Source organism: Prionailurus viverrinus, chromosome C1, assembly GCF_022837055.1.
Source record: "Prionailurus viverrinus isolate Anna chromosome C1, UM_Priviv_1.0, whole genome shotgun sequence".
Classification (NCBI taxonomy): domain Eukaryota; kingdom Metazoa; phylum Chordata; class Mammalia; order Carnivora; family Felidae; genus Prionailurus; species Prionailurus viverrinus.
Window position 1 is genome coordinate 100336580 of NC_062568.1, and position 24913 is coordinate 100361492.

General features: G+C 39.9%; 1 protein-coding gene across 12 annotated transcripts in view; it reads right to left on the bottom strand.

Annotated features, from left to right (window-relative positions):
- Positions 1 to 24913, bottom strand: part of CLASP1 (cytoplasmic linker associated protein 1) — a 277780-nt gene that overhangs the window by 145770 nt on the left and 107097 nt on the right. For all 12 annotated transcript variants that reach the window (XM_047869157.1, XM_047869151.1, XM_047869156.1 and 9 more), the window contains exons 7-8: positions 24053 to 24150; positions 10676 to 10743 (exon numbers count right to left, since the gene is read on the bottom strand). In XM_047869157.1, the coding sequence (XP_047725113.1) occupies positions 10676 to 10743; positions 24053 to 24150 (166 nt within the window). The remainder of the gene's footprint in view (positions 1 to 10675; positions 10744 to 24052; positions 24151 to 24913) is intronic.

Genomic DNA, 24913 nt, shown 5'->3' on the forward strand with positions numbered 1-24913 from the left:
AACCTCATGTATCCAGGCTGGAAAGCCACCCTGCCTAGTACTTGTTAAGGAGCTTCACGAAGATCATAAAAACCACCAAAAAACCTTCAGGAAAGTGCTCTGAAAATACTAAAATACTCTATACACAATTGTGGTAAAATGGCTGGTACTCTGTTCTGCAGACTGTTAACGGGCCCTTTATTATTCGTGGATCAACACAGGAAAATTCAAACAAGCCACAGCTCCAAGAGGCAGCTTGTAGTAGGTCCTTATCTCCTACTGCCTTTACAGTTTCTCGTAAGGTCGAAGTTACCAATCCTTTAAGGTTGCATTTCTGGTAACAAGAAGCAGGCAACTTGAAAGGAATTATCAAGCAAAAGAACAATCTTATTTTAAACTCAGATCCACAGGCTTTCTCCGTGGCCTTTAATGTAACACAGCCAAATCCCATCCCGTAATTATTTCGTCCTGTTAAAAAAATAATCCAAAATACAACGTCCTAAGATAAATGCTACTTGCAAGAAACACGCTTTCAAATCCTCAAATGAAGGGAACTAGAAAAGGTCACTTCAGAACGTGAATTATTTAACTCTCCTGCACAGGTATTGATTTCCCACAGCGGCTTAACCTGAATATAGAGTACTGTAATGAGGGACAAAATGAAAAGGAATACCGGCCCTGTATACTTTAAACTCTCAATTTTAAAATAGAGCAAGCAGAAATTTTTCAACAAACTTAACCAAATTTAGCTTCAGATAGACACATGTACACACCGCGACCGTCCACTACAAAATAAACACAGAATGAGTGAGCTGGATGTGTGCCAGTTTCCCTGGAGTGGGAGGCAAACGAACACCTGTTATCATGTACAGTTTTACTCTGTGTTAATACCTGTTTCAGCTGAAGGGTTTGGAAAATATCCTTCAGAGACAACAAATTAAAAGCTCATCAGCAAGACCATCTCACAGGAAGGCAGGCGAGCATTCAGGCTGTTCCTATCACATAAATTACACTTTCTTCAAACACAAACCTGTGCACATAGAGTTCTCTCAAAATCATTTCAATGCTGCCAAAACCTGGGTAAAACCTCTGTGCAAAGACTGAGGGCTAATTAGTAACACTTTAATAAAATAATTCTTTTGTAGTTTTTCAGTTCCTTTTCTGCATCCTTAAAATGCAGTCTTTAACAGGAAAGGAAAAATCTGAAATAATGATTCTCAAGACAGAGGCAGCATCCCTGATCTACTATGAGTTCTATGCTTTTTCTCTATCCACTGTTGAAAAATCTTAGAAATTTCTGGCCAGCAGATTCCTTTCGAGACAGGGCTTATACTCAGTAACAAATGTCTTGTAACTGCAAAATAATTTATTTTCATAACCCACATACTGTGAATATAAGAGCGGCAGAAAAAAATTTAAAGCACATGAAATAAACAAAGGTGAAAGAAAGAAAGAAAGAAAGAAAGAAAGAAAGAAAGAAAGAAACAGAGGCTGATGAAATGCATCTAACCTCATCCTTTGAAGCTCTCTCCTAGTTCTTGAGGGTCAACATTAAGGCTAATACATCTATAGGTTTCACAATTTTTTCCCTGCCCAAATGCTCACAGCAATTTTTTCCCCTAAGTTTCACCAACAAATTTTTAGTTATCAAAGAAACTGTAAAATACTTAAATATGTTATTTACTTCCTAGCAAAGCAGTAATAATTACAAATGCATTTCAAAATATATAAGAATAGCCTACCTTTCCCAGTAGTCATGATCGTCAGGGATCCTGGTACAATAAATACAAACACTGCTCTGAAAGCTATACCTACTCACAGCAACTTAAGCATCAGCCAACTCCCCACCCACACGACTCCAGTGTGATCTGCACCAATGGCAACTGCCACCCTATTCCAAAATAAAAGCCTGGACTATATATAAGTGATTATTTTAAAAGGGGGACTGCGTAGGAGGTGAACCTTCTCCATCTGACTTTACTCATGTAAGAGAGCTTTCTTTAAAGGTGTTATTAAATTTCTCTTTAACTATCTGAATTTTCCCCTTGAAAAAAACAGGGAAGAACATTCCTAGCACAAACCTTAAAAATAATGTCAAAAAGCAATCATATTTCCACACAGAGGAGCTGTCAGGTGCAGCATAAGCTGCTTGAACTGGTATCAGGAACAGTCTCTTCCAGGCTATTAGGTGGTCTTGTCCTTATAACAGCACAGCATACTTGCTAGTCTTGTAACATGTTATCCCTGGACCTATGGCTATGGAAGCACTTTCCTAAGACACTTAACCAGAATCCCAAACCTTGTCATATACAGAGTCTAATGAACAGGCAGGCGAGAGGATGGGAACCCATCACCAGCACCGGATACACTTATTCACAATCACTGTTTTGAAAGGCTACACAAGATAATAATGGCTTGGCTTCTTAAGAAAGAAGACACTCAGTTCGGCTTTAAATGGATGCTTTGTCCTAGCTCCTCTGGGCAACAATTCAAATCTTACCTAACAACTCAACGTTGGTCTTTTCGCTTTCAGATTTGCACAGGTATTTCTCATTTCCAACAACTTAGAAGAGATATCGAACATTTTGCAAATTATACGTTTTAGTAAAAAAAAAAAAAAAAAAAAAAAAAGCAGGATGCATTTGGCAGCAAAATGGTGCCCTAGATATGTGCATGTATAAGAGCTGATAATTTCATGAAATTTTATGATCATCTGTTATCTGGTTTACAGTTTGTTAGCAACCAATATTTTGTCTCTTTCTCTAGCTGCAGATTCATTATGGAATCGTCATGGGTTTAATCAACATGGTACTTTCATTCTCTCCTCATAAACAATGTTAGCTTTGCTCAAGAAACTCAAAAGCATGCACATTTTTAACCAAATTAATGTCCATGGGCCTCGCTTCAATCAAATCCAATTAAAGATCATTAAGTGGCCACAGATAAAGGACACTGACTAGTCTATAATTACTGGCTCTTTCATGCTTAAAATCCAATTCTCCCATGAGCATAAGCACATCTGCATGATTAAGAGAAAAACTTACATAGAAAATAATTTGCTTTTTGAAACCCAAGGGAGACAAAACTGTAATTTTTGCTTCAAGGGGTTTGCTAATTATATGGAGATGGAAAAAAAGAAAAAGAAACATCTATAAAACAACATATTTTTAACTCCCATACTCCTGCCATTCAAAGCTGAATGGCCTTCGAGTAACCTAGCAACAAAAAAGAATCCTACAAAGATGAAATGTTCTATTAGAGATAGGACACTCCTTTCCAATTGCTACTCAGCTGCTTTTCCATTACTGTTTTAGTCACAATTCTGCACTTAAAAAAAATTAAGTCCATGGGTTTTACATAAACACACTCAATTACGTATCTTAGAACAACCTACTTTTGAACATGTCAAGAAAGAGAACCCAAGATGAAACCCATCTCTTCCCTACAAGTACTGCTATTACATTAATAGCTTCTTTCACCTTAGCTCAAATCCAGAGTTTTTATTTCTTACTCAAAAGAGCATTATTATTCACAGTTAACAAAAAAAGATGATAAATTTCATCAAAATTTAAACACAAGAAAGCAAAAAAACCCAAACAAACAAAGAAAAAAAACACACCAAGAAACAAAAAACAAAAAAGCCCCAAAGAATGGGGGGAAATATTTGCAAATCATATATCTGATAAGAGTCTTATATCCAGAACATACAAAAAATTCTTATAGCCCAACAACAAAAAGACAAATACCAATTTAAAAATGGGCAAAGCACAATAATCAGACAAGATGGAAAAAAAAAAAAAAAGGCATCCAAATTGATAAGGAAGAAGTAATGCTGTCACTGTTTACAGACATGATACTATACATAGAAAACTCTAAAGAGTCCTCCCAAAAAACTATTAGAACTTATAAATGAATTCAGTAAAGTTGCAAGATACAAAATTAGGATACAGAAATCTGTTGCACTTCCATACACCAACAACACAGTAGCAGAAAATGAAATATGAAAACAATTTCATTTAAAATTACACCAAAAAGAAAAAAAATGCCTAGGAATAAAATTACAGAGGTAAGAGACCTGTACTCTTACTATAAAACATTGATAAAAGAAACTAAAGGGCTACCTGGCAGTATGTGACACTTGGTCTCAGGGTCATGGGTTTAAACCTCATGAAAGAAGGAAAAAGGGTAGGGTAGGGTAGGGTAGGGTAGGGTAGGGTAGGGAAGGGAAGGGAAGGGAAGGGAAGGGAAGGGAAGGGAAGGGAAGGGAGAAACTGAAGACAACACAAATGAAAAGATATACCATGCTCATGGATTGAAGAATTAATTATTAAAATGTCCATTCAATCCAAAGCAAGCTACAGATTCACTGCAACCCTTACCAAAATACCAATAGCATTTTTCATAAAATCAGAATTATCTTAAAGTTTGTATGGAACAAAGATCTTAAATGCCAAAGCAATCTTGGGAAAGAAGAACAAAGCTGGAGATCTCACAATTCCAGATTTCAAGATATACTACAAAACTACGATAATCAAAACAGCACAGTACTGGCACAAAAACCGACATACAGATCCATGGAACAGAATAGAGGGCCGAGAAATAAATCCATGTTTATAGAGTCAATTAATCTCTGACAAAGGAAGAATATACAATGGGGAAAAGACTATCTTTTCAATAAATGATATTGGGAAAACCTGACAGCTACACGCAAAACTGGACCACATTCTTACACCATACACAAAAATAAACTCAAAATGGATTAAAGACCTAAAGGTGATACCTAAAACTCATAAAAGAAAACAGAGGCAGTAATTTCTTGGACCTCAACCTTAGCAGTATCTTTACTGTCTCCTTAAGCAAGAGAAACAAAAGCAAAAATAAACTATTAGGACTACATCAAAATAAAAAACTTTTGCACAATAAAGGAAACCACTGACAAAATGAAAAGGCAATTTACTGAAGAGAAGATATTTGCAAATGCTATATCCAACACAGAGTTAATATCCAACATAAAGAACTTACACAACTAAACACCAAGAAAACAGTCAATCCAATAAAAATATGGACAGAGAACCTGAATAGCCATTTTCCCAAAGACATACAGATGGCCAACAGACATATGAAAAGATGCTCAACATCACTAATCATCAGGGAAATGCAAATCAAAACCATAATTAGATATCACCTTACACCTGTCATATAGACAGAATCAAAAAGAAATAATAAGTGTTGGCAAGTGTTGCAGAGAAAAAGGAACCCTTGTGCACTGTTCATAGGAATGTAAATTTGTGCAACCACTGTAGAAAACACTATGGAGGTTCCTCAAAAAATCAGAAACACCATATGATCCTAGAGTATTTACCGAGAGAAAACAAAAACACTAATTTGAAAAGATACATGCACCCATATGTTTATTGCAGCATTATTTACAATAGCCAAGATATGAAAGCAATCCAAATGTCCATTAATAGATGAATGGATAAAGATGAGGTGTGTGTGTGTGTGTGTGTGTGTGTGCACGCGCATGCATATTCCACATAATGGAATAATACTCAGCCATAAAAAGGAGTGAGATCTTGCCATCTGTAACAACATGGATGGACCCAAATGGTACTATGCTAAGTGAAACAAGCCAGACAGAAAAAGACAAATATCATATCTTACTTACATGTGGAATCTAAAACACAAATGAATGAACAAATAAAGAGACAAGAAGCAGAAACAAAGCCATAAATAGAGAATAAACTGATGGTTGCCGAGGGGAGAAGGGTAGAAAAACAGCCAAAATGGGTGAAGGGGAATGGAAGGCACAGGCTTCCAGTTATGCAATGAGTAAGTCTCATGGATGAAAGGTATAGCATAAGGAATACAGTATTAACTGCAAAAGCACTGTATGATGACATATGGTGGCTACACCTGTGGTGAGCACAGCATAACCTGTAGAGTTGCTGAATCACTATGTTGTGGATCCAAAACTAATGTGACATTGTGTTGAATGATACTTTCAATCAAAGAAAATAAAAACACAAACAACACTTAAGAGAAAAAAAGGGAGGGCAAAAGACTTCAATAGAGATTTTTCTATAGAAGATCTACAAATGAGCACATGAAAAAACACTCAACACTGTTAGTCATTAGGGAAGTGCAAATCAAAACCACAATGACACTTCATACCCACTAGGATGACTATAATCAAAGAGACAGACAACAACAAGTATTGACTTAAATGTGAATAAATTACAACTCTTATACGTTGTTGGTGGGAATGTAAAATGGTACACACTTAGAAAATTATGTGCCAGTTAGGCAAAAAGTTAAACACAGAGTTACCACATGACCCAGCAATTCCACAGCAAGGGAATTTCAATTCCCACATAAAACATCTCCACATAAAAACATTCAAATTATTCACAGTAGCATTCCTCACAATAGTCAAAAAGTGGAAACAACCCAAATGTCCATCAACTGATGAATGGATAACATAAGGTCATATCTATACAGCAGTGAAATATCATTCAGCCATAAAAAGGAATGAAATACAGATACATGCTACTCCACGGATAAACCCTGAAAACATTATGCTAAGTGAAAGAAGTCATATACAAAAAGCCACAAAATCTATGACTGCACTTATATAAAATGTCCTGAATAAGCAACTCCCTAGAGACAGAAAGCAGGCTGTCAGGGACTGGGAGAAGAAAACAGGGAGTGCTAACGATCATAGGTCTCCTTGGAGGTGATAAAAATATTATGGAATTAGATAACTGCACAGTTTTGTAAATATACAAAACAACACAGAATTATACACTTTAAAAAAGTAAATTTTTGTCTATAGATTATATTTCAGTATTTATTACGTTTTAAAAAATGTTTGTTTATTTTAAAGAGAAAGAGAAAGCATGAGCCGGGGAGGGACAGAGAGAGAGGGAGACACAGAGTCTGAAGCAGACTCCAGGCTCTGAGCTGTCAGCACAGATCCTGCCGTGGGGCTCAAACCCAAGAGTGTGAGATCATGACCTGAGCCAAAGTCGGACGCTTAACCAACTGAGCTACTCAGGCACCCCCATTATATCTCAATATTTAAAATAAGCTGATGATTTCCCCTCCAAAAATAATCCAACACCTGCTTGTGATAAAAACTTAAATAGGAATAGATGAGAACTGCCTCATCTTGCTCAAGAATATCTACAAAAACAACTACAACTAACATCATGCTTAGTTGTGAAGGACCTAAGACTGGGAACAACGTAAGGATGTCTACTCTCACCACTTGTACTTAATGTAGTGGAAGAAATTCTAGCCAATGCAATAAGGCAAGAAAAAGAAAAAGTATACAGATCTCAAAGAGATAACTATTCCTATTTGCGGATGATTTGTTTATGCAGAAAATGCCAAGGAATCTACAAAAATTCTAAGAACCAATAGAAGAGTTCAGAAAAGTCAGAGTCTACCTATATAAGGAGCAAACTGGAGAAAGCAGTAAGCAGAGCAGTCAATGGTCTGATGTCCAGCCAGAGCAATTAAAAAACTGGTTCCACTGGGAATCAATGGGCAAAAAACCCCAAAAATTAGAAGGGGGGATGGGTTTTATTATGTTCTGACTGTGGTTTCTCTATGCTATCAGGGTGTTCAATGACTCAAGAAAAGAAAGAAATTAAGTGGTTTGCTTTTGACAGCTACTGAACATCTTACCTAAGTCTCTCAAAGTTACAGTAAAGAGACTAAACTTCTCTGGGTTAAGAATTCTAAAATCTTTATATATATGCCTCATTCTGTTTTGGCCCTAACAATTAAAAAATAATACTACATATATTCAGAAGAAAGCTGAAATTTTAAGGCCTTCAGGAAGTTTTGAATTAAAATTTCCTTACCATCTATTATTTTTAACACAAATGCCTAAACGTACTGTTTTCATTCTCAGTCCTTACCGCTTTACCACATATACATACATATAGGGACATGCAGGGGCAATATTTACATGTGGACGTTTAGAATAAAATGTTGCTATGATGCACCCAATACCACAGGATTTTAGTATTCTTGACGATTAAATCCTGTGTGTCATGTTCATTAAAACTCAGTATACACAAACTTTCCCAGACAAGCCTCCAACATGGGTGTGGTCCTTCTCCCTGTGCCAGCAGCATAATGGGATTCTGTTTCATAGCTATAATTTATAACACAGGCTATAAAGCACAAACTCACTTTTCAGCCACCGCCCTTACCTCTTTACCTGGTACTTTCTATCTTGGTACCAACAAGTTTTAAACTGGGAAAACACACCATACGTGCACGCACACACACACACACTTAGGAGCCCGTGTCTTGCAACTGGCTGGGCTGCCCTGCCTGGCCACACCAGCAGTGCCACTCATCACTGGATGGCCAGAGTCCTGGTCCCAGCTCCACCACAGATACGTTGTAAAGCACATATAAAAGTATATACAAAAGCAGGGGATGGGACATCTGGCTGGCTCAGTCGGGAGGTCAGGCAACTCTCGATCTTGGGATTTTAAGTTCAAGCCCCATGTTGACGAGAGATTACTCAAAAAGAAAATCTTCAGGGGCACCTGGGGGCCTCAGTCAGTTAAGCATCCAACTCTTGATTTCAGCTCAGGTCACGATCTCATGGTTCATGGGATCGAGCCCCACATTGAGCTTGGCACTGACAGGGTTGAGAGTGTTTGGGATTCTCTCTCTGCCCCTCTCCTGCTTGCGCACATGCGCTCTTTCTCTCTCTCAAATAAGTAAACTTTAAAAGAAAAGTGAATAGGGGTGCCTGAGTGGTTCAGCTGGTTACACATCTGACTCTTGATTTCGGCTCAATCATGATTTTGCGTTTCATTGAGATGGAGCCCCATGTCAGGCTCTGCACTGACAGTGCTGGGCCTGCTTGGGATTCTCTCCCTCTCTCTCTCTCTCTGCCCTTCCCTCTCTCAAAATAAATAAATAAATAAGTTCTTTTTTTAAAAAAAAAAAGTAGGGGGCAATGTACAGAAATCATGCCATAATAAAATTACATACAAATTATATAGTTACAGAAAATGAACTACAAGCGAATATGAAATAAATGAAAACTGATTTGTTGGCGATAGCATAATTATAGTAAATATTCTTTTTCCCCTCTTAATATTACGTTTTTACAAACATACGAAAGAGAAGTTAAGAGGGATTAATGAAAGAATGTTTAGAGGTCTTTAAGTATTTTATAAGAAACATACTATCCAATGACAAATTCCCTACTGATATGGTAGATACACAGCTGAGCAGAGGTCAAAAGACCTGGATCCTGTTTCTGCTCTGCCTTTATGTACTAGGAGGAACTTTCCTGAAAGTGACAAACTCTTTTTTACAACGTCAAGATATTCAAAACGTGAAAGCTATGTGGTGATCTAAGAGCCCTGAAATCACCATGATGCAATGAGCTATCTGAGAGTTAGAAAAAGTCCTTGTTGGCAACTGCTTTATGAGGACTTCACTCACACAGTGATTCGCTTGTCTTTTCTTCCTCTTCTGGAATCACAAGAAATATCCACTTGTCCTCAAACATCCTCACAAGGTATAGTAAAAGGAATACAGGTACCAGAAACAGTAAGTCGCAATTCAAGTCTAAGTTATTTTGTTTATTTATTCCACAATATTTATTGCACACCTATACCACATGCCAGGGACCTTTTGAGGCACTAAAGGTAAAGAAAGGAATAATACAAAGTCCTTGCCCTCGTGAACAAACATTTTGCAGTGATACGCAGTAAGAAGGAACATTAAACAGGATGAAGGCACAGAGTACCCTTAGAACACTGGATATGCTATACTGGCTGACCTCAGTAATGGAGTGTGTCTGCAGCCGAGATCTGGATGGAACGGGAAAGAGAGCCACGGGGACACCCAGGGGACAAATGTTTCAAGCAGAAAGAACTGTAAGCACAGAGGCCCTGAAGCAGGAGAAGCGTGGGATGTTCAAAATTAGTAAGGAGGCCAATGGAAGTAGAGCCAAGAGAACCTTGGAGAAGAACATCTCATGATATCAGAATGGTAGCCAGCGTCAGATCGTGTCAGGGCCTGGTGGGCCATGGTGAGCCACCGAACTGCAGTCTCTGTGTGATGGAAAACCTCTGGAGGATTGTGAACAGGGGATTAACACCACACGAGTTACATTCTAAAAGGATTACTCTGGGGGCGCCTGGCTGGCTCAGCTGGCACAGCGTGTGACTCCGTCTCAGGGTCGTGAGTTCGAGCCTTATGATGGACGTGGAGCCTACTTAAATTTCAAAAATTAAAAAATAATAAAAACAGAAGGATCCCTCTGATGGCTGTATGGAAAACAGCCCGTGGGCGCCGGGAGAGAGTAACAGCAAGGACAGTGGTTGCGTGTCTACCGTGCGAGCACAGGGAAAAGAGCACGACAGCTCGGTAGCAGGAGAAGGGCGACGACTGCTGCAGAGGCCCAGGGAGTCCAAATGTGCTTGTAACAGTAAAGCCAGCAGGATTAGTTCCCGAATTCAGTGTGAGCTACAAAAGAAAGCCAACAACCTCATAGCTTCTGGCCTGGGAAAGGGGGAGGGTCAATGGAGGTTAAGTCTTCAGACCTAGAAACTGTTCTCAAGGTATCAAATTCAGCTGTTCAGAAATAGCACGAGCATTTCGGACCTAAAACTGAAAAGGCAAAAATAGAACAACTGCTTTTTCTACTCACCGTTTGCTGATTGGATCATGTTTCCAGATTTTTGGACTTCATCAAATTTTGTAAAAATTACATTCAACCTGTATGAAAAAAAGCACACATATATGTAAAGACTGTCAACAATCACTGTTCACAGTCAATTATATTAAAACACTAACGTGAAACTGAATCACACTCCAAAAAAAGGTCAATGATATAAACCCACTTAATAACAAAAACAGTAACTACATTAATAACATTAATAACATCCAATAATAATCAAGCACTTACAGACCAAGCACTGACTTAGGGCTCTCCCTGAAAAATCTTGTTTAATCCTTACCACAGCCATGTATGAGATTATCGTCCCCATTTTACAGATGAAGAAATCAAGACCCAGTAACTTGCTTAGGGTAACACAGTCAAGGTAGAGATGCTAGCCCGGAGAGTAAGAATCCAGACCCCGTGATCTCAGACACTGCATTAAACTGACTACTCGACACAAAATGTATACATTATGAAAAGCCTGTATTTCTCCTATTTCTAAGCACAGACTGTTATTGTTCAAATGCACCAACATTACAATATAAAGGCTTTTCTGTGACTTACGCTTAATTCAGAAATGCTTAATTGAAAAAAATCCACATGACATTTTCTATTAATGGATCATTTTCACCTTGACACTTTAATTGAAACAAAATCCCTTAACCAGTCAAAATATTCCAGCCTAGTGACACCAATAATGAGAGGAAAATGGGGTGGGGTAGATGGGTGCTAATCTCGCCTGGTAGAAAAAGTCAAGAAAAAACTAGGCTTTCCCAAGCCAAAACAGATACACTGGAATAAGCGTAAAGGCAGAGATTCGAAAGCAATATATTTTTGCGTTCAAACCTACACCACCCATTCCAGGGACCAGGCTAGAAATTTTAGCACATGTTTACAAACCATTCTGTCATACAAGCTCTAATCATTTCAAACATGTTTGTCTTTTCTTCGCAACTAGAATGGACTCTTCTTCAGGACAGGGATGGGAACCAAGTACTTTTGGTATTCTGTACGTCATGCAGGAGAGTTATTACATCACGGCGTGAAGACTGTTCCTGCCCTCGCTACAGAAACTGCACACATTCTGGCCTCCGTTCCTTCAGAGTTCATTCACCGACTCTAGTACTGAGCTGGCCAGACGCTGAGGTGTGTAAAGTCCCTAATTTCTACAGCTTCTACTTCATTCTTTCCTACTTAGGATGCTACATTCTAAGTCACAGGGGAGCCAAAACTACGCATCAGCAAAGAGAGGTAAAATGGAGGGGATAAAGGAGCCTGACACCCTGCCTCTCCCCCTTCCCACACCAGGGCAGAGATCAATCTTCTTGGCCCATCTTTCCATCTAAGCCCAGATGTAGCCTCAAAATCCTTCCCCGACCTGCTCCAGGCAGCCACTACCAATTAATCAAAGTTGGCACCACTGAATTACAAAAAACTTGTGTCACCTGAGGACCAGATATGAGTAAAACTCACTTTCAAATCCAGAGGCTACTAAAGATCTGGAAAAATGTCTTAGAATCAATTTCCTATGATGTTTCCATCACCTTCCCTTTTATGAGCACCAAAGACCTCCAGTGGCATAAAAAAGCGCATAAATAATATCACTACACAGGTTGCCAGGGCATGCCCTGACCAACTTACCGCTTTATTGTGTCACAACTACACCCTCTGACGTGAGCATGCCTGCAAGTTTGCAAGGTAGGGACAAGGTATACCTCTAGCCTCGCTGGACCTAAAATTACTGCGAGGGGCAAGTATTTCATCCGTTCCTGGTAGAGTAGTCACCTTGTCAATGGCAACTGAGAACAAGACTGTAGACGCTCCATCTGGGGTAATGTCCACTCACTGGGGCCACATTACCTCCAACTAGCAGGCTCAAACAACTAGGGATGAGAGGGCTAAAATGATTGCTGCCTTTTCGGTACCTGTACGTTCATGCAGAAATCCCTTGGGAAGGCATGCCTTTCCCTCTACCCACACCCGTCTCAGTAGCTGCACCTCATTCTCTACTCAGCGATGCCTATACGGTGGCTCCTAAGAAGACTACCACCTCAAGAGATCAGTAACCTGGCTTCAGGACAGTCTAACCCCAACAGAGCATTCCTTAGGAATGGCTTTCATCTGCTAGCTCTGAACACAGCAATACACAACGCCTCCCTGGGACCAGCGAATTTGCACAAGCCAAAAAGGGTGAGTTTTATACATTCAGAGACACTGAACGATGTGCCGAAGTAACGATTACCCTCTGAAGCCACCAAGTGTTTTTCATTTTTGTCTGTGAAATCTCTGGATCTCAAACCTGAATTAAATTTCTTTACTATTCTCACAAATAACTGGTACCATTTCTTCCTGGTTTTTCTGAACTCAAAATTTACATCCAACTCCTCAATCCCAACTGGCGTTGCTTTTTTTTTTTAGTGTGAGATCTAGTTATTCCTTCCTAGAATAACCTATAATATAAATTTAAAACAATTTCCTAAAAGCACTAGCAAGCTCACAGTCAACAAGCTCCACTCACACACTCAGAGCTAAGTGACTTTTTAGTCTACTACTCTTAAATGTGAGCAGACAAACCAATTCAAAGATGCGTGAGCAAAGCTTCTAAAGTGAAAAAGGGAGTCCCAAGATGAACAGACGTATACCCCAGAATCCCAATTCAGAGGAAAGAAGAAGAATGAGAAGTTTTTAAAATATATCATTAATACTCCCAAAGAGATAAAGAAAATAGTGTGATTATAAAAGCAAACAGGGAAGGAGACCTTCAAAATGACAGAAAATCTGCTCCTCCAAAGGGCAAAGCAAACATTCGCAAAATAGGTCAAAATCAAGTTTTTCAAAGCTTTGGAAATTAAACAAAGGTTTGCTACAGTCCAAGGAGCCCTCTTCAAGAAAAACTGCTCAATCTTGGTAAGGACAGCAAGCTTTTCACTGTTTTGCTGTGTCTTATTTCCATCACCAACTCACCAGCTGAAAATCAACAGCGTCACAATCATAATAGTTTGAAAACCAGCAGCCTCAAAGCCACTGGGAAGAGCTGAACAAGTCTGGAGCACCATAAAAATCCCCATTCCAAGAGAACTGTAATGATTTGACCTGTCTGGCACATCCTAGAATCCCCATTCGCAGGGTTTTATTTTACATGATTCACAGCACATTCAGTAGGAGAGACTCTTACGCCTGAAGCCAAGATCAAAAAGAATCAGCAACAACTGCTTAACATGGCAACTGCCTAAGATGATGACAACTGGGGCAAAGACACTGACCAAAAAACTTACAAAGAAAAATGGAGAATGAGATGTCCACAGGGGACTTTGAAAAAAATCTGACACATTCCTGGGAATCTGAAAGACTATGCATAGGTGCAAGACTGTAGGAAAGTCTAAGAAAAGACCTGAGAACACACTAATGTCTCATCGCTGGCTGACCTTGACGCTCTGCACAAGCAGACAGAAAAGGGGAAGGCAGAGATGCATAAACTGCCCACCAGAACACGGAAAACATTCCCAAACATACACAGACAGCACTTCAGCAAAGGCTGCGAGGCTGACTGGTTGGTTTAAGGCATCCAAGGAAATGTCTACCAAACCATTAGCTGGACACTATGCTAACCAAGTAGAGACTTCAGTAGCCATACACATAAGAAAAAAATATGGACTTTATGGAATTAGTTCAGGAAAATTACTAAACAAGCAGGGAGGAACAAACACCAAGAACAACAAATCTGCAGAGAAAAACAGACTGTGATGTCCAAAGGTGCACAATATATTATTTTAAATGACCCGTTTCAACAAAAAATTTACACATGTAAAGAAGCAAGAAAATATGGCCCATACGGAAAAAAAAAAAAAAAAAATCAGTCATCAGAAACTATCCTTAAAGGAAGCCCAGAGACTGAACTTATTAGATGAATATTTGAAATCAACTATTATAAGTATGTTGAAAATAAGTAAAGGAGATTATTTCTAAAGAACTGAAGGTAAGTATAAGAACATCTCACCAAATAGAGAATATCACTGAAGAGACAGAAAACATAAGAATCCTACAGAGATTCTACAAATGAAAAGCATAAAACTGAAATAAAAAATTCACTAGATGGGGTGCCTGACTGGACTGGTTGATAGAGCATGCAAATCCTGATCTCTGGGTTGTGGGTTTGAGCCCCACGTTGGGCATAAGATTACTTTAAAATAACAAAATCTTAAAAAAAAAAATTTCACAAGAGGGCTCAACAACAAATTTGAGTTGAGAGAAGAAAAAAGCTGCAACCTGGAAGAGGAGTCAGTTGACAATATTCTGTCTGAGAAACAAAAGAAAAGGAACAGGGCACAAACAAACAAACAAACAAACCAGAGCCTAAGAGTTCATGTTCTTATAATGTACCAACATATATACATATATATGTACCAACAAAACATATAATGAAATACCAGAAGAAAGAAAAAAGGGCAGAATATATGGAGAAATAATGGCCAAAAACTTCTTACATTTTATATAAAATTTTAACCTACATATTCAAGAAGCTCAACAAACTCCAAATAGAATAAACTTAAAGAGATCCTAACCAACACACATGAGAAACAAACTGCTGGAAGAAAAGACAAAATCTTGAAAGCAACAACAGGGAAGGCACTCTTTGTGTACAACGAATCCTCAATAAAATAAATAAATAATTTCTCATTTAAAAAAAGGAAAAAAAAAAAAAACAGTGGAGATCAAGTGGCACTGATTTCAAAGTCTTAAAATTTTAAATCTGAACCAAGTATACCTCAATAATTTGAAAATAAATACATACACACATTAAAAAACAACAACAAACCTAAAAATCTCAACCAAGAATTCTGTATCCAACAAAATTATCCTTCAAAAATGAAGCAGAGAATCCTCTCCGGACCAATGATATTTCAGTCTTTACATGAACGAATTTTAGGCTCTGGGTAGGGGAAAATGAAGAATTTAAGACATTCCTAGATAAACAAAAAAAACAGAGGAGTCCTTCAGACTGAAATGAAAGCAGACCATACATTAGCCCAAATCCACATGAAGATATAAAAAACACCAGTAAAAATAACTACAAAGGTAAACATAAAACTTAGGTAAACATAACAGACAGTATAAATATATATATTTTTTGTTTTTAACTCTTCTCGTCTCCTACATAACTTAACGGGAAACTACATAAAGCCATAATTATAAAACTGTGTATTGGTGAGCTGTAATATATAAAGACATATAAATAAACACGACAGAAGAAAGGAAGGGAGAAAACAGAAAAGTAAAGTTTTTAATACTGAAATTAATTAAGGGTAATAATTCTAACTAAGCTTCTATAAATTAAGATGTCAACTGAAATCCCCAGAGCAAACACTAAGAAAATAATTCCAAAAAAGAATAGTAAAAGAAACAAGAAAATTAAAATGGTACACAAAAAAATATTTTTCACATAAAATAAGGGAGTAACAGAGAAGAAACAAAGGAGTCATGACATACAAAACACAAACAGCAAAAGAGCAGAAAGAAAATCTATCTCATTGATACTACATTAAATATGAATGAATTAAACACTCCATTGAAAAGGCAAAGATGATCAGACTGAATAAATAACACTCAACTATATGCTACCTACAAGAGATTCGGGTTAGATACAAAGACAGAGACAGAAAATAATAGGACAGAAAAACATACTCCATGCAAACAGTGCTCAAAAGAGGTCTGGAGTGGCTATACTATTATCAGACAGCATAGACTTTAAGACAAAAATTGCTACCAGCGACAAGGACATTTTACAATGACAAAAGGGTCAACATATCATGAAGATATAGTAATTTTATGTACCTAAGAACAGAGCCCCAAAATATATGAAGCAAAAGGTGACAGAACTGAAGAGAGAAATAAGTAATTTAGCGGTATTAATTGGAGACTTCAATATCACACATTTCAATAATTAACAAAATACAGATACTTCTCAAGTGCACATGGAACATTCTCCAGGGAAGATCACACGCCAGAACATAAAACAAGCCTAAAACAAAATTCAAAGAAATGAAATCACAGAACATAGAAATTATGATCTATAACCGCAGTTAAGATAAAATTAGAAATCAATGACAAATAAAAATGAGAAAATCACAAATAATGTAAAAATTTAATAAAACACAAATAACACAACAGCACTTAAATAACAGTTAAATAGCACTTAAAACACTAACAAAACACTGAATAACAAAGAGGTCAAAGATAAAAGCAAACGGCAAATTAAAAAATACTCCAATATGAATAAAAATGAACACAATATGCACAACACGGTATGCAGCTTTAGTAGTACTTACAAAGAAATTTACAGGTGTAATTGCCTACATTAAAACAGAAGATATTAGGGGTGCCTGGGGGTGGCTCAGTCAGTTAAGCGTCCAACTTTGGCTCAGGTCGGGATTTCACAGTTCCTGAGTTCGAGCCCCATATCAGGCTCTGTGCTAACGGCTCAGAGCCTGGAGCCCGCTTCAGATTCTGTTGTCTCCCTCTCTCTGTGCCCCTCCCCCACTCACACTCTATGTGTGTGTGTCTCTCTCAAAAACAAATAAACCTTAAAAAAAATTTTTTAAAGAAGATATTAAATCAATAACCTTTCTATCTTAAAAAACTGGGAGGGGCGCCTGGGTGGCGCAGTCGGTTAAGCGTCCGACTTCAGCCAGGTCACGATCTCGCGGTCCAGGAGTTCGAGCCCCGCGTCGGGCTCTGGGCTGATGGCTCAGAGCCTGGAGCCTGTTTCCGATTCTGTGTCTCCCTCTCTCTCTGCCCCTCCCCCGTTCATGCTCTGTCTCTCTCTGTCCCAAAAATAAATAAACATTGAAAAAAAAAATTTTTTTTTAATAAAAAAAAAACACACACAAAAAAACTGGGAACTCAAACCAGGCAAAAGGAAGGAAAAAATAAAGATTAAAGCAGAAATATATGAAATAGTAAACAGAAAAACAATAACAATCAAGAAGTCAAAACTTAGTTCTTTGGGAAAAAAAAAACAAATTTGACAAATCTTTTTTTTTTTTAATTTTTTTTTCAACGTTTATTTTATTTTTTTGGGGACAGAGAGAGACAGAGCATGAACGGGGGAGGGGCAGAGAGAGAGGGAGACACAGAATCGGAAACAGGCTTCAGGCTCTGAGCCATCAGCCCAGAGCCTGACGCGGGGCTCGAACTCACGGACCGCAAGATCGTGACCTGGCTGAAGTCGGACGCTTAACCGACTGCGCCACCCAGGCGCCCCGACAAATCTTTAATCTGATCAGAAAAAAAAAAAGACACAGATTACTAAACTTAAAAGATAAAGGAAGGCACAGTACAACTATCCTTACAAAAAAAAAAAAAAAAGCCTATGAACTGTGTGTTAAAAATTAGATAACCTTATGTGGACAAATTCCTAGACAGTCACAAACTACCAAAAGGGACTCAAAAGGAGACAAAATCTGAACAGGCCTATAACCAAGTAAAGAGACTGGATTATAACACCTAGGGGTGTCCGGCTGGCTCAGCTGGAAGAGCATGCGACTCTTGATCTCTGGGCAGTATTCCCCAAACTCAATGTGAATTCAGTTTCTACCAAATTCCTAGCTGCCCTTCTCCCAGAAATTGACAAGTACATCCTAAAATTCATGTGGACCTGCAAGGCACCCAGAATAACCAAAACAATCCTGAGAAGAACAAACTTGGATTTCAAAATTTACTACAAAGCTGGTACGGTGAGGTACCAGGAGGACAGACATACAGATCAACGAAATTACAAAAAGAAATCCTTACATTAACGGTCAAGTGATCTTCAAGAAAGGTAAAGAAAATTTCTAAAAACCACAATGAGATACGCCTTGGGATGGCTATTATCAAAAATAAAACAACACAAAAACACAAAAAGCACCACCTTTGGCACTGCTGGTAGGAATGCAAAATGGTACAACATCTCTGGAAAACGGTATGGCGGTTTCTCTAAAACCTAAACCTAACAGGATACGATCCAGCAAGTCCACTTCTAAAATCTAACCAAGAGAACCGGACGCAGGGAACGTAGGAGCTATCTGCGCATCCATTTTCATAGCAGCATTATTCACGATAGCCAAAAGGTGGAAACGAGTGCCCATCAACAGAGAAATGGATAAACAACAGAGGAATGGATAAGGACACACAGTGAAATTGTATTCAGCGATACGAGGGAATGACTCATGCTACAGTGTGACTGAACTCTGAACACACCGTGGTAAGTGAAAGAAGGCAGTCGGAAAAGTTACACTTTGTGTGATTTTATCTGCAAATCTCAAAACAGGCAAATCCACAGGAATAAAAAGTAGACGAGAGGTTGCCAGTCTGGGTGGAAGGAAGGAATGGAGAGTGACTGCTAATGGAAACAGGGATTCTTTTCAAATGTCCTAAAACTCGATAGCAGTGATGGCTACATAACTTTCTAAATACAGTAAAAACTGAACTGTTCACTTTAAAGGGGAAATGGTAAATTATGAAAAATACGAAAGTTATGGTATAAGAATATTTCAAGAAGGCTCTTATTTTAGAAAACCCGAAACAATGCTATACAAAGGGAACGTACAATTATAACAAAAAAGGAAAAAATTTTAAATCAAATATCCAATAATGGAATGGTTGGAAGATAAATTTGAGAAAATCTCCCAGAAGGTGGAGCAAAATTATCAAGACAGAAATGGGAGGAAAAAATGAAATCAGAGGACTGGTCCAAGTCCCTGCCCAGACTGAAAGGCCCTCCAAGCGCACTGCACAAAAAAATGAGTATAGTCTCGTAAAAGCCCCATTGACATAAAGTTTCAGACAAACTCTGGGTGCAAAGAGAACCAAAGTTATCTACATAGGATGAAGAATCAGAAGGACTTTGGAGTTCTCAGTAGAAACACTGAAAGCTGGACACAATGGGGCACTGCCTTTAACATTCTGGAAAAAGCCTTCCAATCTGGAGTTCTAAACAGCAGCACGCTATTAATATCAAGATAGAACAAAGACACCTCACAGTCAAAAAAGTTTTCCTTCTCCATGTCTCTTCTCGGACAGCTACTGAAGAATATGCACAACTCAAGTGAGAGAGAAAACCAGGAAAGAGAAGATGTGGTCTTTGAGAAACAGGTGCACCGGCTAAGAAGACAGAAGTGAAGCCCCAGGATGATGACGAGAGAGAGACGTCAGGACGATAAAGGAAGAGATGGTGAGGGCAGCCAGTCCAGACTGGAGCAGGTTCAAGGGCAGTGTGTAGACGGTACTAGCACACGGTAAGCATGGAGACAACTACTCAAATGAAAGTAAGACCATCATTAACCCAGGGAAAACAAAAGGTTGTGCAGAAAAAAAGGGTAAAGCCATCAGTTCCCCGGGTACAGTGGGCTGTAAATAGCACACACGGTCATAATATAAAACAAAATGCTGTCATAACCACAAGTAAAACATAGCTACAACTGGTGGACAAGGAGATGTCAAGTGGCTTGGCATGGTCAGGAGGAGCTGAAATTCATCCTCCGTCATGCAAAGTACAATTCTTACAGCGACAGAAACCACATAGGACAACACGTGCACGGTATTTACAACCACAGAGACAGGGCAGTCAGCACCCAGTGTTTGCCTCTGGGGGGAGATGGCAGAAGGGTAAGGGACTGCCTTTCTTCCGTGTATCTTATAAATTGAGTCAACTCTGTGTAAATGCCTCGCATATAATATAAAAGTTAAGAAATGAAGGAACATCACAGAACACATTTCTCCTCTGCTTTTGCCTTGGGCCCTCTCTATACCGCTAAAGCTTACACAAGCAACTTAAAAATAAGTTTCAATTCTTCGCTTAGCGACACAACTATTAGTAATGACTAGTGGATGTTCATAAATTTTTTAAGTTGAGGTAGCACAACAAATACAGTGACAGAGCCATGCAAAACTATAGGTGTGCGAGGCCAGTGCTAGCAAATGCATCAGAGGACCAGGCCACAGCTCCATCTACGAATTAAAGGACCTTCAGGTTTAAAGCAGCTGTTTGAGGAGTCTGGTTCCCAAATGACGGTCTCAGAAGCAATTTAACACCAGAAACTTCGTGAACTAAAATCTGTCATGGTGGATAAAGATATTTTCTGGAATGTGCCATGAGGTGACAGGGAATGTCAAAGTGGGCTAAAAGTCTGTGTCTAGGGAAGTAAGCCACAAGGAACTACAGGTGTGCCACACATGTCCCACAAATACTGCACGACAACACGGCATCTTACAAAGTCAGGCAGAAATTCATCACGTTACTTTCCGACCACACCATGTGCACGAACTGCGAAGACAGTGTGTGTAAGACTGTAAAATGCTATACTGACCAAACTCAACTATGCTGAGATCTTCTGATGTGCAGAAGATGTTGCTGACTATCTCCACATTATCTGGTTCCATGTGATTTTAGCCACCAGATAGATAACGAGACCCAAATCCTAACTGAATACGTGACCCAAAAGCGAAGGTCCAGTCCCCCCAACGTGAAGCTGACGAAAGGCCAAGCGTCTGCCCAGCTGTGAAATGGAAAAAAGAAACCGCACCTCAAAGCACATTATGGCTCTTATCGTTTAAGTCACTCAGCTGATGTGAAGGCATCTGCTTCATCACGTATTTCTCAGAGATCGAATTAATCTTCTCAAATACAACACTTACTCAATGGACAAACCCTTCAGAGTACAGCATTTCTATTTCAGGATTAAATCCAAGTGTCAGAAAGCACTGCGCACATCCCACAGTATTTTATTAGTCCTGTGGCATCTTGCTAGGCTGAAAATCAACGATGCTCACGTAACAGCAAAATAGGTGTATGTAAACGATGTACCAGAAGTCTAGAACATTCAAGTACTCCCGTCAGCCACTTGGAGCCACATATAGCAGACAATGAATTTTCTGAGCAACCGGAGGATTCTTTAAAAGAGAGGAATTTCATTCCATTTGTACGTATCACCGGCAAAATCGAAATAAAGGTGGCAGCCAGGGCCTCGGACCGTCACAGTGCTAGTGAAGGGTCTTGTCATCAATACAAAGAAACATGAAGTTTTGGCTTCTTTCACCGGAATGATGCCGTTGAAGCACCAACAGCCTCCCTCTCCAGGCACTGTGTCCACCAGTTTTAAGACAACAGCCGTGAAGGATGTGGGCCCGTTTCCCTAGGACTGCCCTCTCCGTGTGGTCTACAATTTGTAGGAATTTAGGTCACATGAAATATCGGAAAACCTCATTCTCATTCGGAGGCCCAAGCTCTTCTGTAGCTTTTCAATATTAAAAAAAAAAAAAAAAAAAAAAAAGGAGGGTGGTAGTGGAAAAACACCAGTACTGGGAGTCTGGACAAAAAGGTTCTAGCCCCAGCTCTGGCTGACATTAAATGCCCCTAGAACCTTACCTAAATCGCTCTCTGTGTTGGGGTCGCCAAGACCAGCCCCAGGTTTAATGACGGACTGGAAGGACTCAGGACTCGGCACACAGTCACACTCAGAGCAATCACTACCATATTTAAGGACTCTCTGAGAAACCAGCAACGGGAGAAGGTACATGGGGTGAGGTCTGGAGGAAACCAGGCACAAGCTTCCTAGAGCCCCTCCCAGTGGAGGGGAGTCACAGAAGATGTGCTGAATGCCCCAGCAGCGAGCTGTGACGACGTGTGTGCCGTGCTGTCTCCCTGCTCTCTGCCGGGCTGGTCACGCAGACACCCCCTGCGTAGCACTTACCAAAATGCCGGACACCCAGAAGGAAAGCAGGTGTTTGGCGTAACACCCACTGCTGGGGCACCGTGACCCACTCTTGCCCACTCTTTGGGAATGGTGGGAAGCCCCCCCGATCGTAGCTGCCAGCTGCCAGACCAAAGCCAGCCTTGCAAGAAGGCCTCCCCAAGGACAGTAGTCTCCTTTGCACCTTCGCCTCTCGAGAGCTCCGTGTTCCCTTGTCACCTCCCGGACCCAGGAGCAGCCTTCAGACAGGATGCAGGAAGTCCCACTGGGTGAGATGGCGTGCTCGTGGCCTGGGGCCACTGCAAGTTACATAGCCTGGTGAAGCCATCCCTGGAGAGCAGGGAAGGGCTTCAGTGCTCATAGCCTGTCTCCCAACGGTGATGCTGACGTCAGGGCTTCAGTAAGAAGCCCTCTCCCTCCAGCCCTGCTCTCCCTGCTCACCCGGGCCCTCCAATTTACCCTGGGACACTGTGCAGTGCTTTAATCTTTGGGTTCGTCTTTCTCCTAAGTGTTCTCCCATATACGCAAAGACCAGAAAGCTGAGGTTCATAAAACACAGTAACAAAAAAGTCTATTCTCACAGCTGACATGTTATACAAAAACATGAAAATAGTTTTATCCCCACCTAATTATCTTGCACGCAGCTCAGGTGCCATGGTGAGCAACCTGGGGTCAGACAGGACTCACGACAACAGAGTAGAGCCCCACTTGACTGCTCATGGAACTCCTACTTTAGGGTAAAAGGTCCACTTCCATCACATCCAATCAAGGGACATCAAGACAAAGGACTCCTGTATATTTCAAAGTCCCATTCCATATTTGGACTCCCAAGACTCTCTAACCTCTTGTGAAACAGGGTACAAAAAATTAAAACGGGGGTCAGGAAACAGGGCTTCTGTGTACTCTCCCAAGTCACTTCAGGTTTCTGGGCTTTTGGTATCTCCAGGGACGCAGTGACAGGCTCGGATAAGCTACTCCATAAGCCGAGGCCACGTTCAGCTTCCCAGGACTCACGCATTACTCTCTCACTTAAAGTAACGGGGCACCAAAAGGTTGAAGGTTTGTCCATCACACTTAAAATTATGGATATGCAGTTGTTCATTATTTTTTACAATTTTGACTACAACAGAGACATCTATGGACTCAGGCTGTCTTGGACCTGATGAGACGCTGAGCTCCTTGCATTGGTCTCGATGTACTGAGATTGACAGAATACTACCATTTCAAAGAATTACTTCTCTATTTCTATCCGGACTCATTCTGGAAAAGCTTCATTAATTCAAACAAATATATTTTAAGCACCTAGTCCATGAGGTGCTTTGTGCATACAAGATATAGAGCTACAGGAACCACAAGAATGGTGAATTTTTCAACACCACTCGATTTTAAATATACTTCTAAAATCAACACACAGCATGAAACATGGCTAGGTGTCTGGGTGATAATCCTCCTCTTGAAGAAGTAGAATGGGAGGGGCCAGGACACAGGATCTGGACAAGATCCCCAACCACCAATCCTCCAACCATATATTCTTTGCATAAAATTACAACAAATTAAGCAGTGCAAACCAAGATGTTAACTGAAAAAAAAGAATAGGGGAAGACGAGCAGAAGAAAGGAAAAAAGTCTGAACTCACCGGGACTGTGGTAATCCTTTTTTACTGAGATCTGCCCTCACACGTTCTCCTACATGTCTGTAAATTTCCACTAAGCTGTTTATTGCTGCATCTCGAACCTAGATGTAAAAGAAGAGATCTTACAGCTGCTCTGTGTCAATCCACAGCACTAGCTGCTGGGACACAACAGACTATACACCACCCCGAGTGTATCACCGATCTACCAAGGTGACTGTGATACAATCCCTTATAGACATTTGACTAGACAGAGCCATGTTTGACAGGCTGACGTCGCTGTACAATTCCAGTGAGTAAATTCAGGTCCCATCCCGGTAGACATGTAAAGTCCACATCCCTTCGTTCTTTCAATTCTTTCAGATGATGTCAGGAAACCAGAATTTTCAGACCATCCTCCCCGAACAGAAAACACTACAAATAAGTGAATTATACAAAAAACAAAATACCATGTAAAAAGCATTCTAGATTTAACTCAATAAAATAAATACTTAGTGAGCAACAAAAATGGGTAGTAAAGTCTACACAGAGCCCTGTATTCAAGAGGCTAACAGTCCTGAAAGGAGACAGGGGTTGGGGGGCCGGGGGGAGCCCATAAATTCTATATTTAATATGGAGCACGATACTGTGAACATTATATAAGAGTACAAAGAGCTCCCACAGTTTAGGGAAGGGAGCAAGCACACAGAAGATACCAAGAAACATTTCCTGGAAGAGGAAGGAACCACTTAAAATGTGCTTGGGGACCAGCGTTTTACCAGGTAAAGACGGAATGAGACAGGTTCCAAACAAGGTACAGCCTGTGTGCAAAGGTATGAGAGCAGAGATGCAGGGCACGTGCTTCAGGAAGAGCAGGTGAGTGGCTGG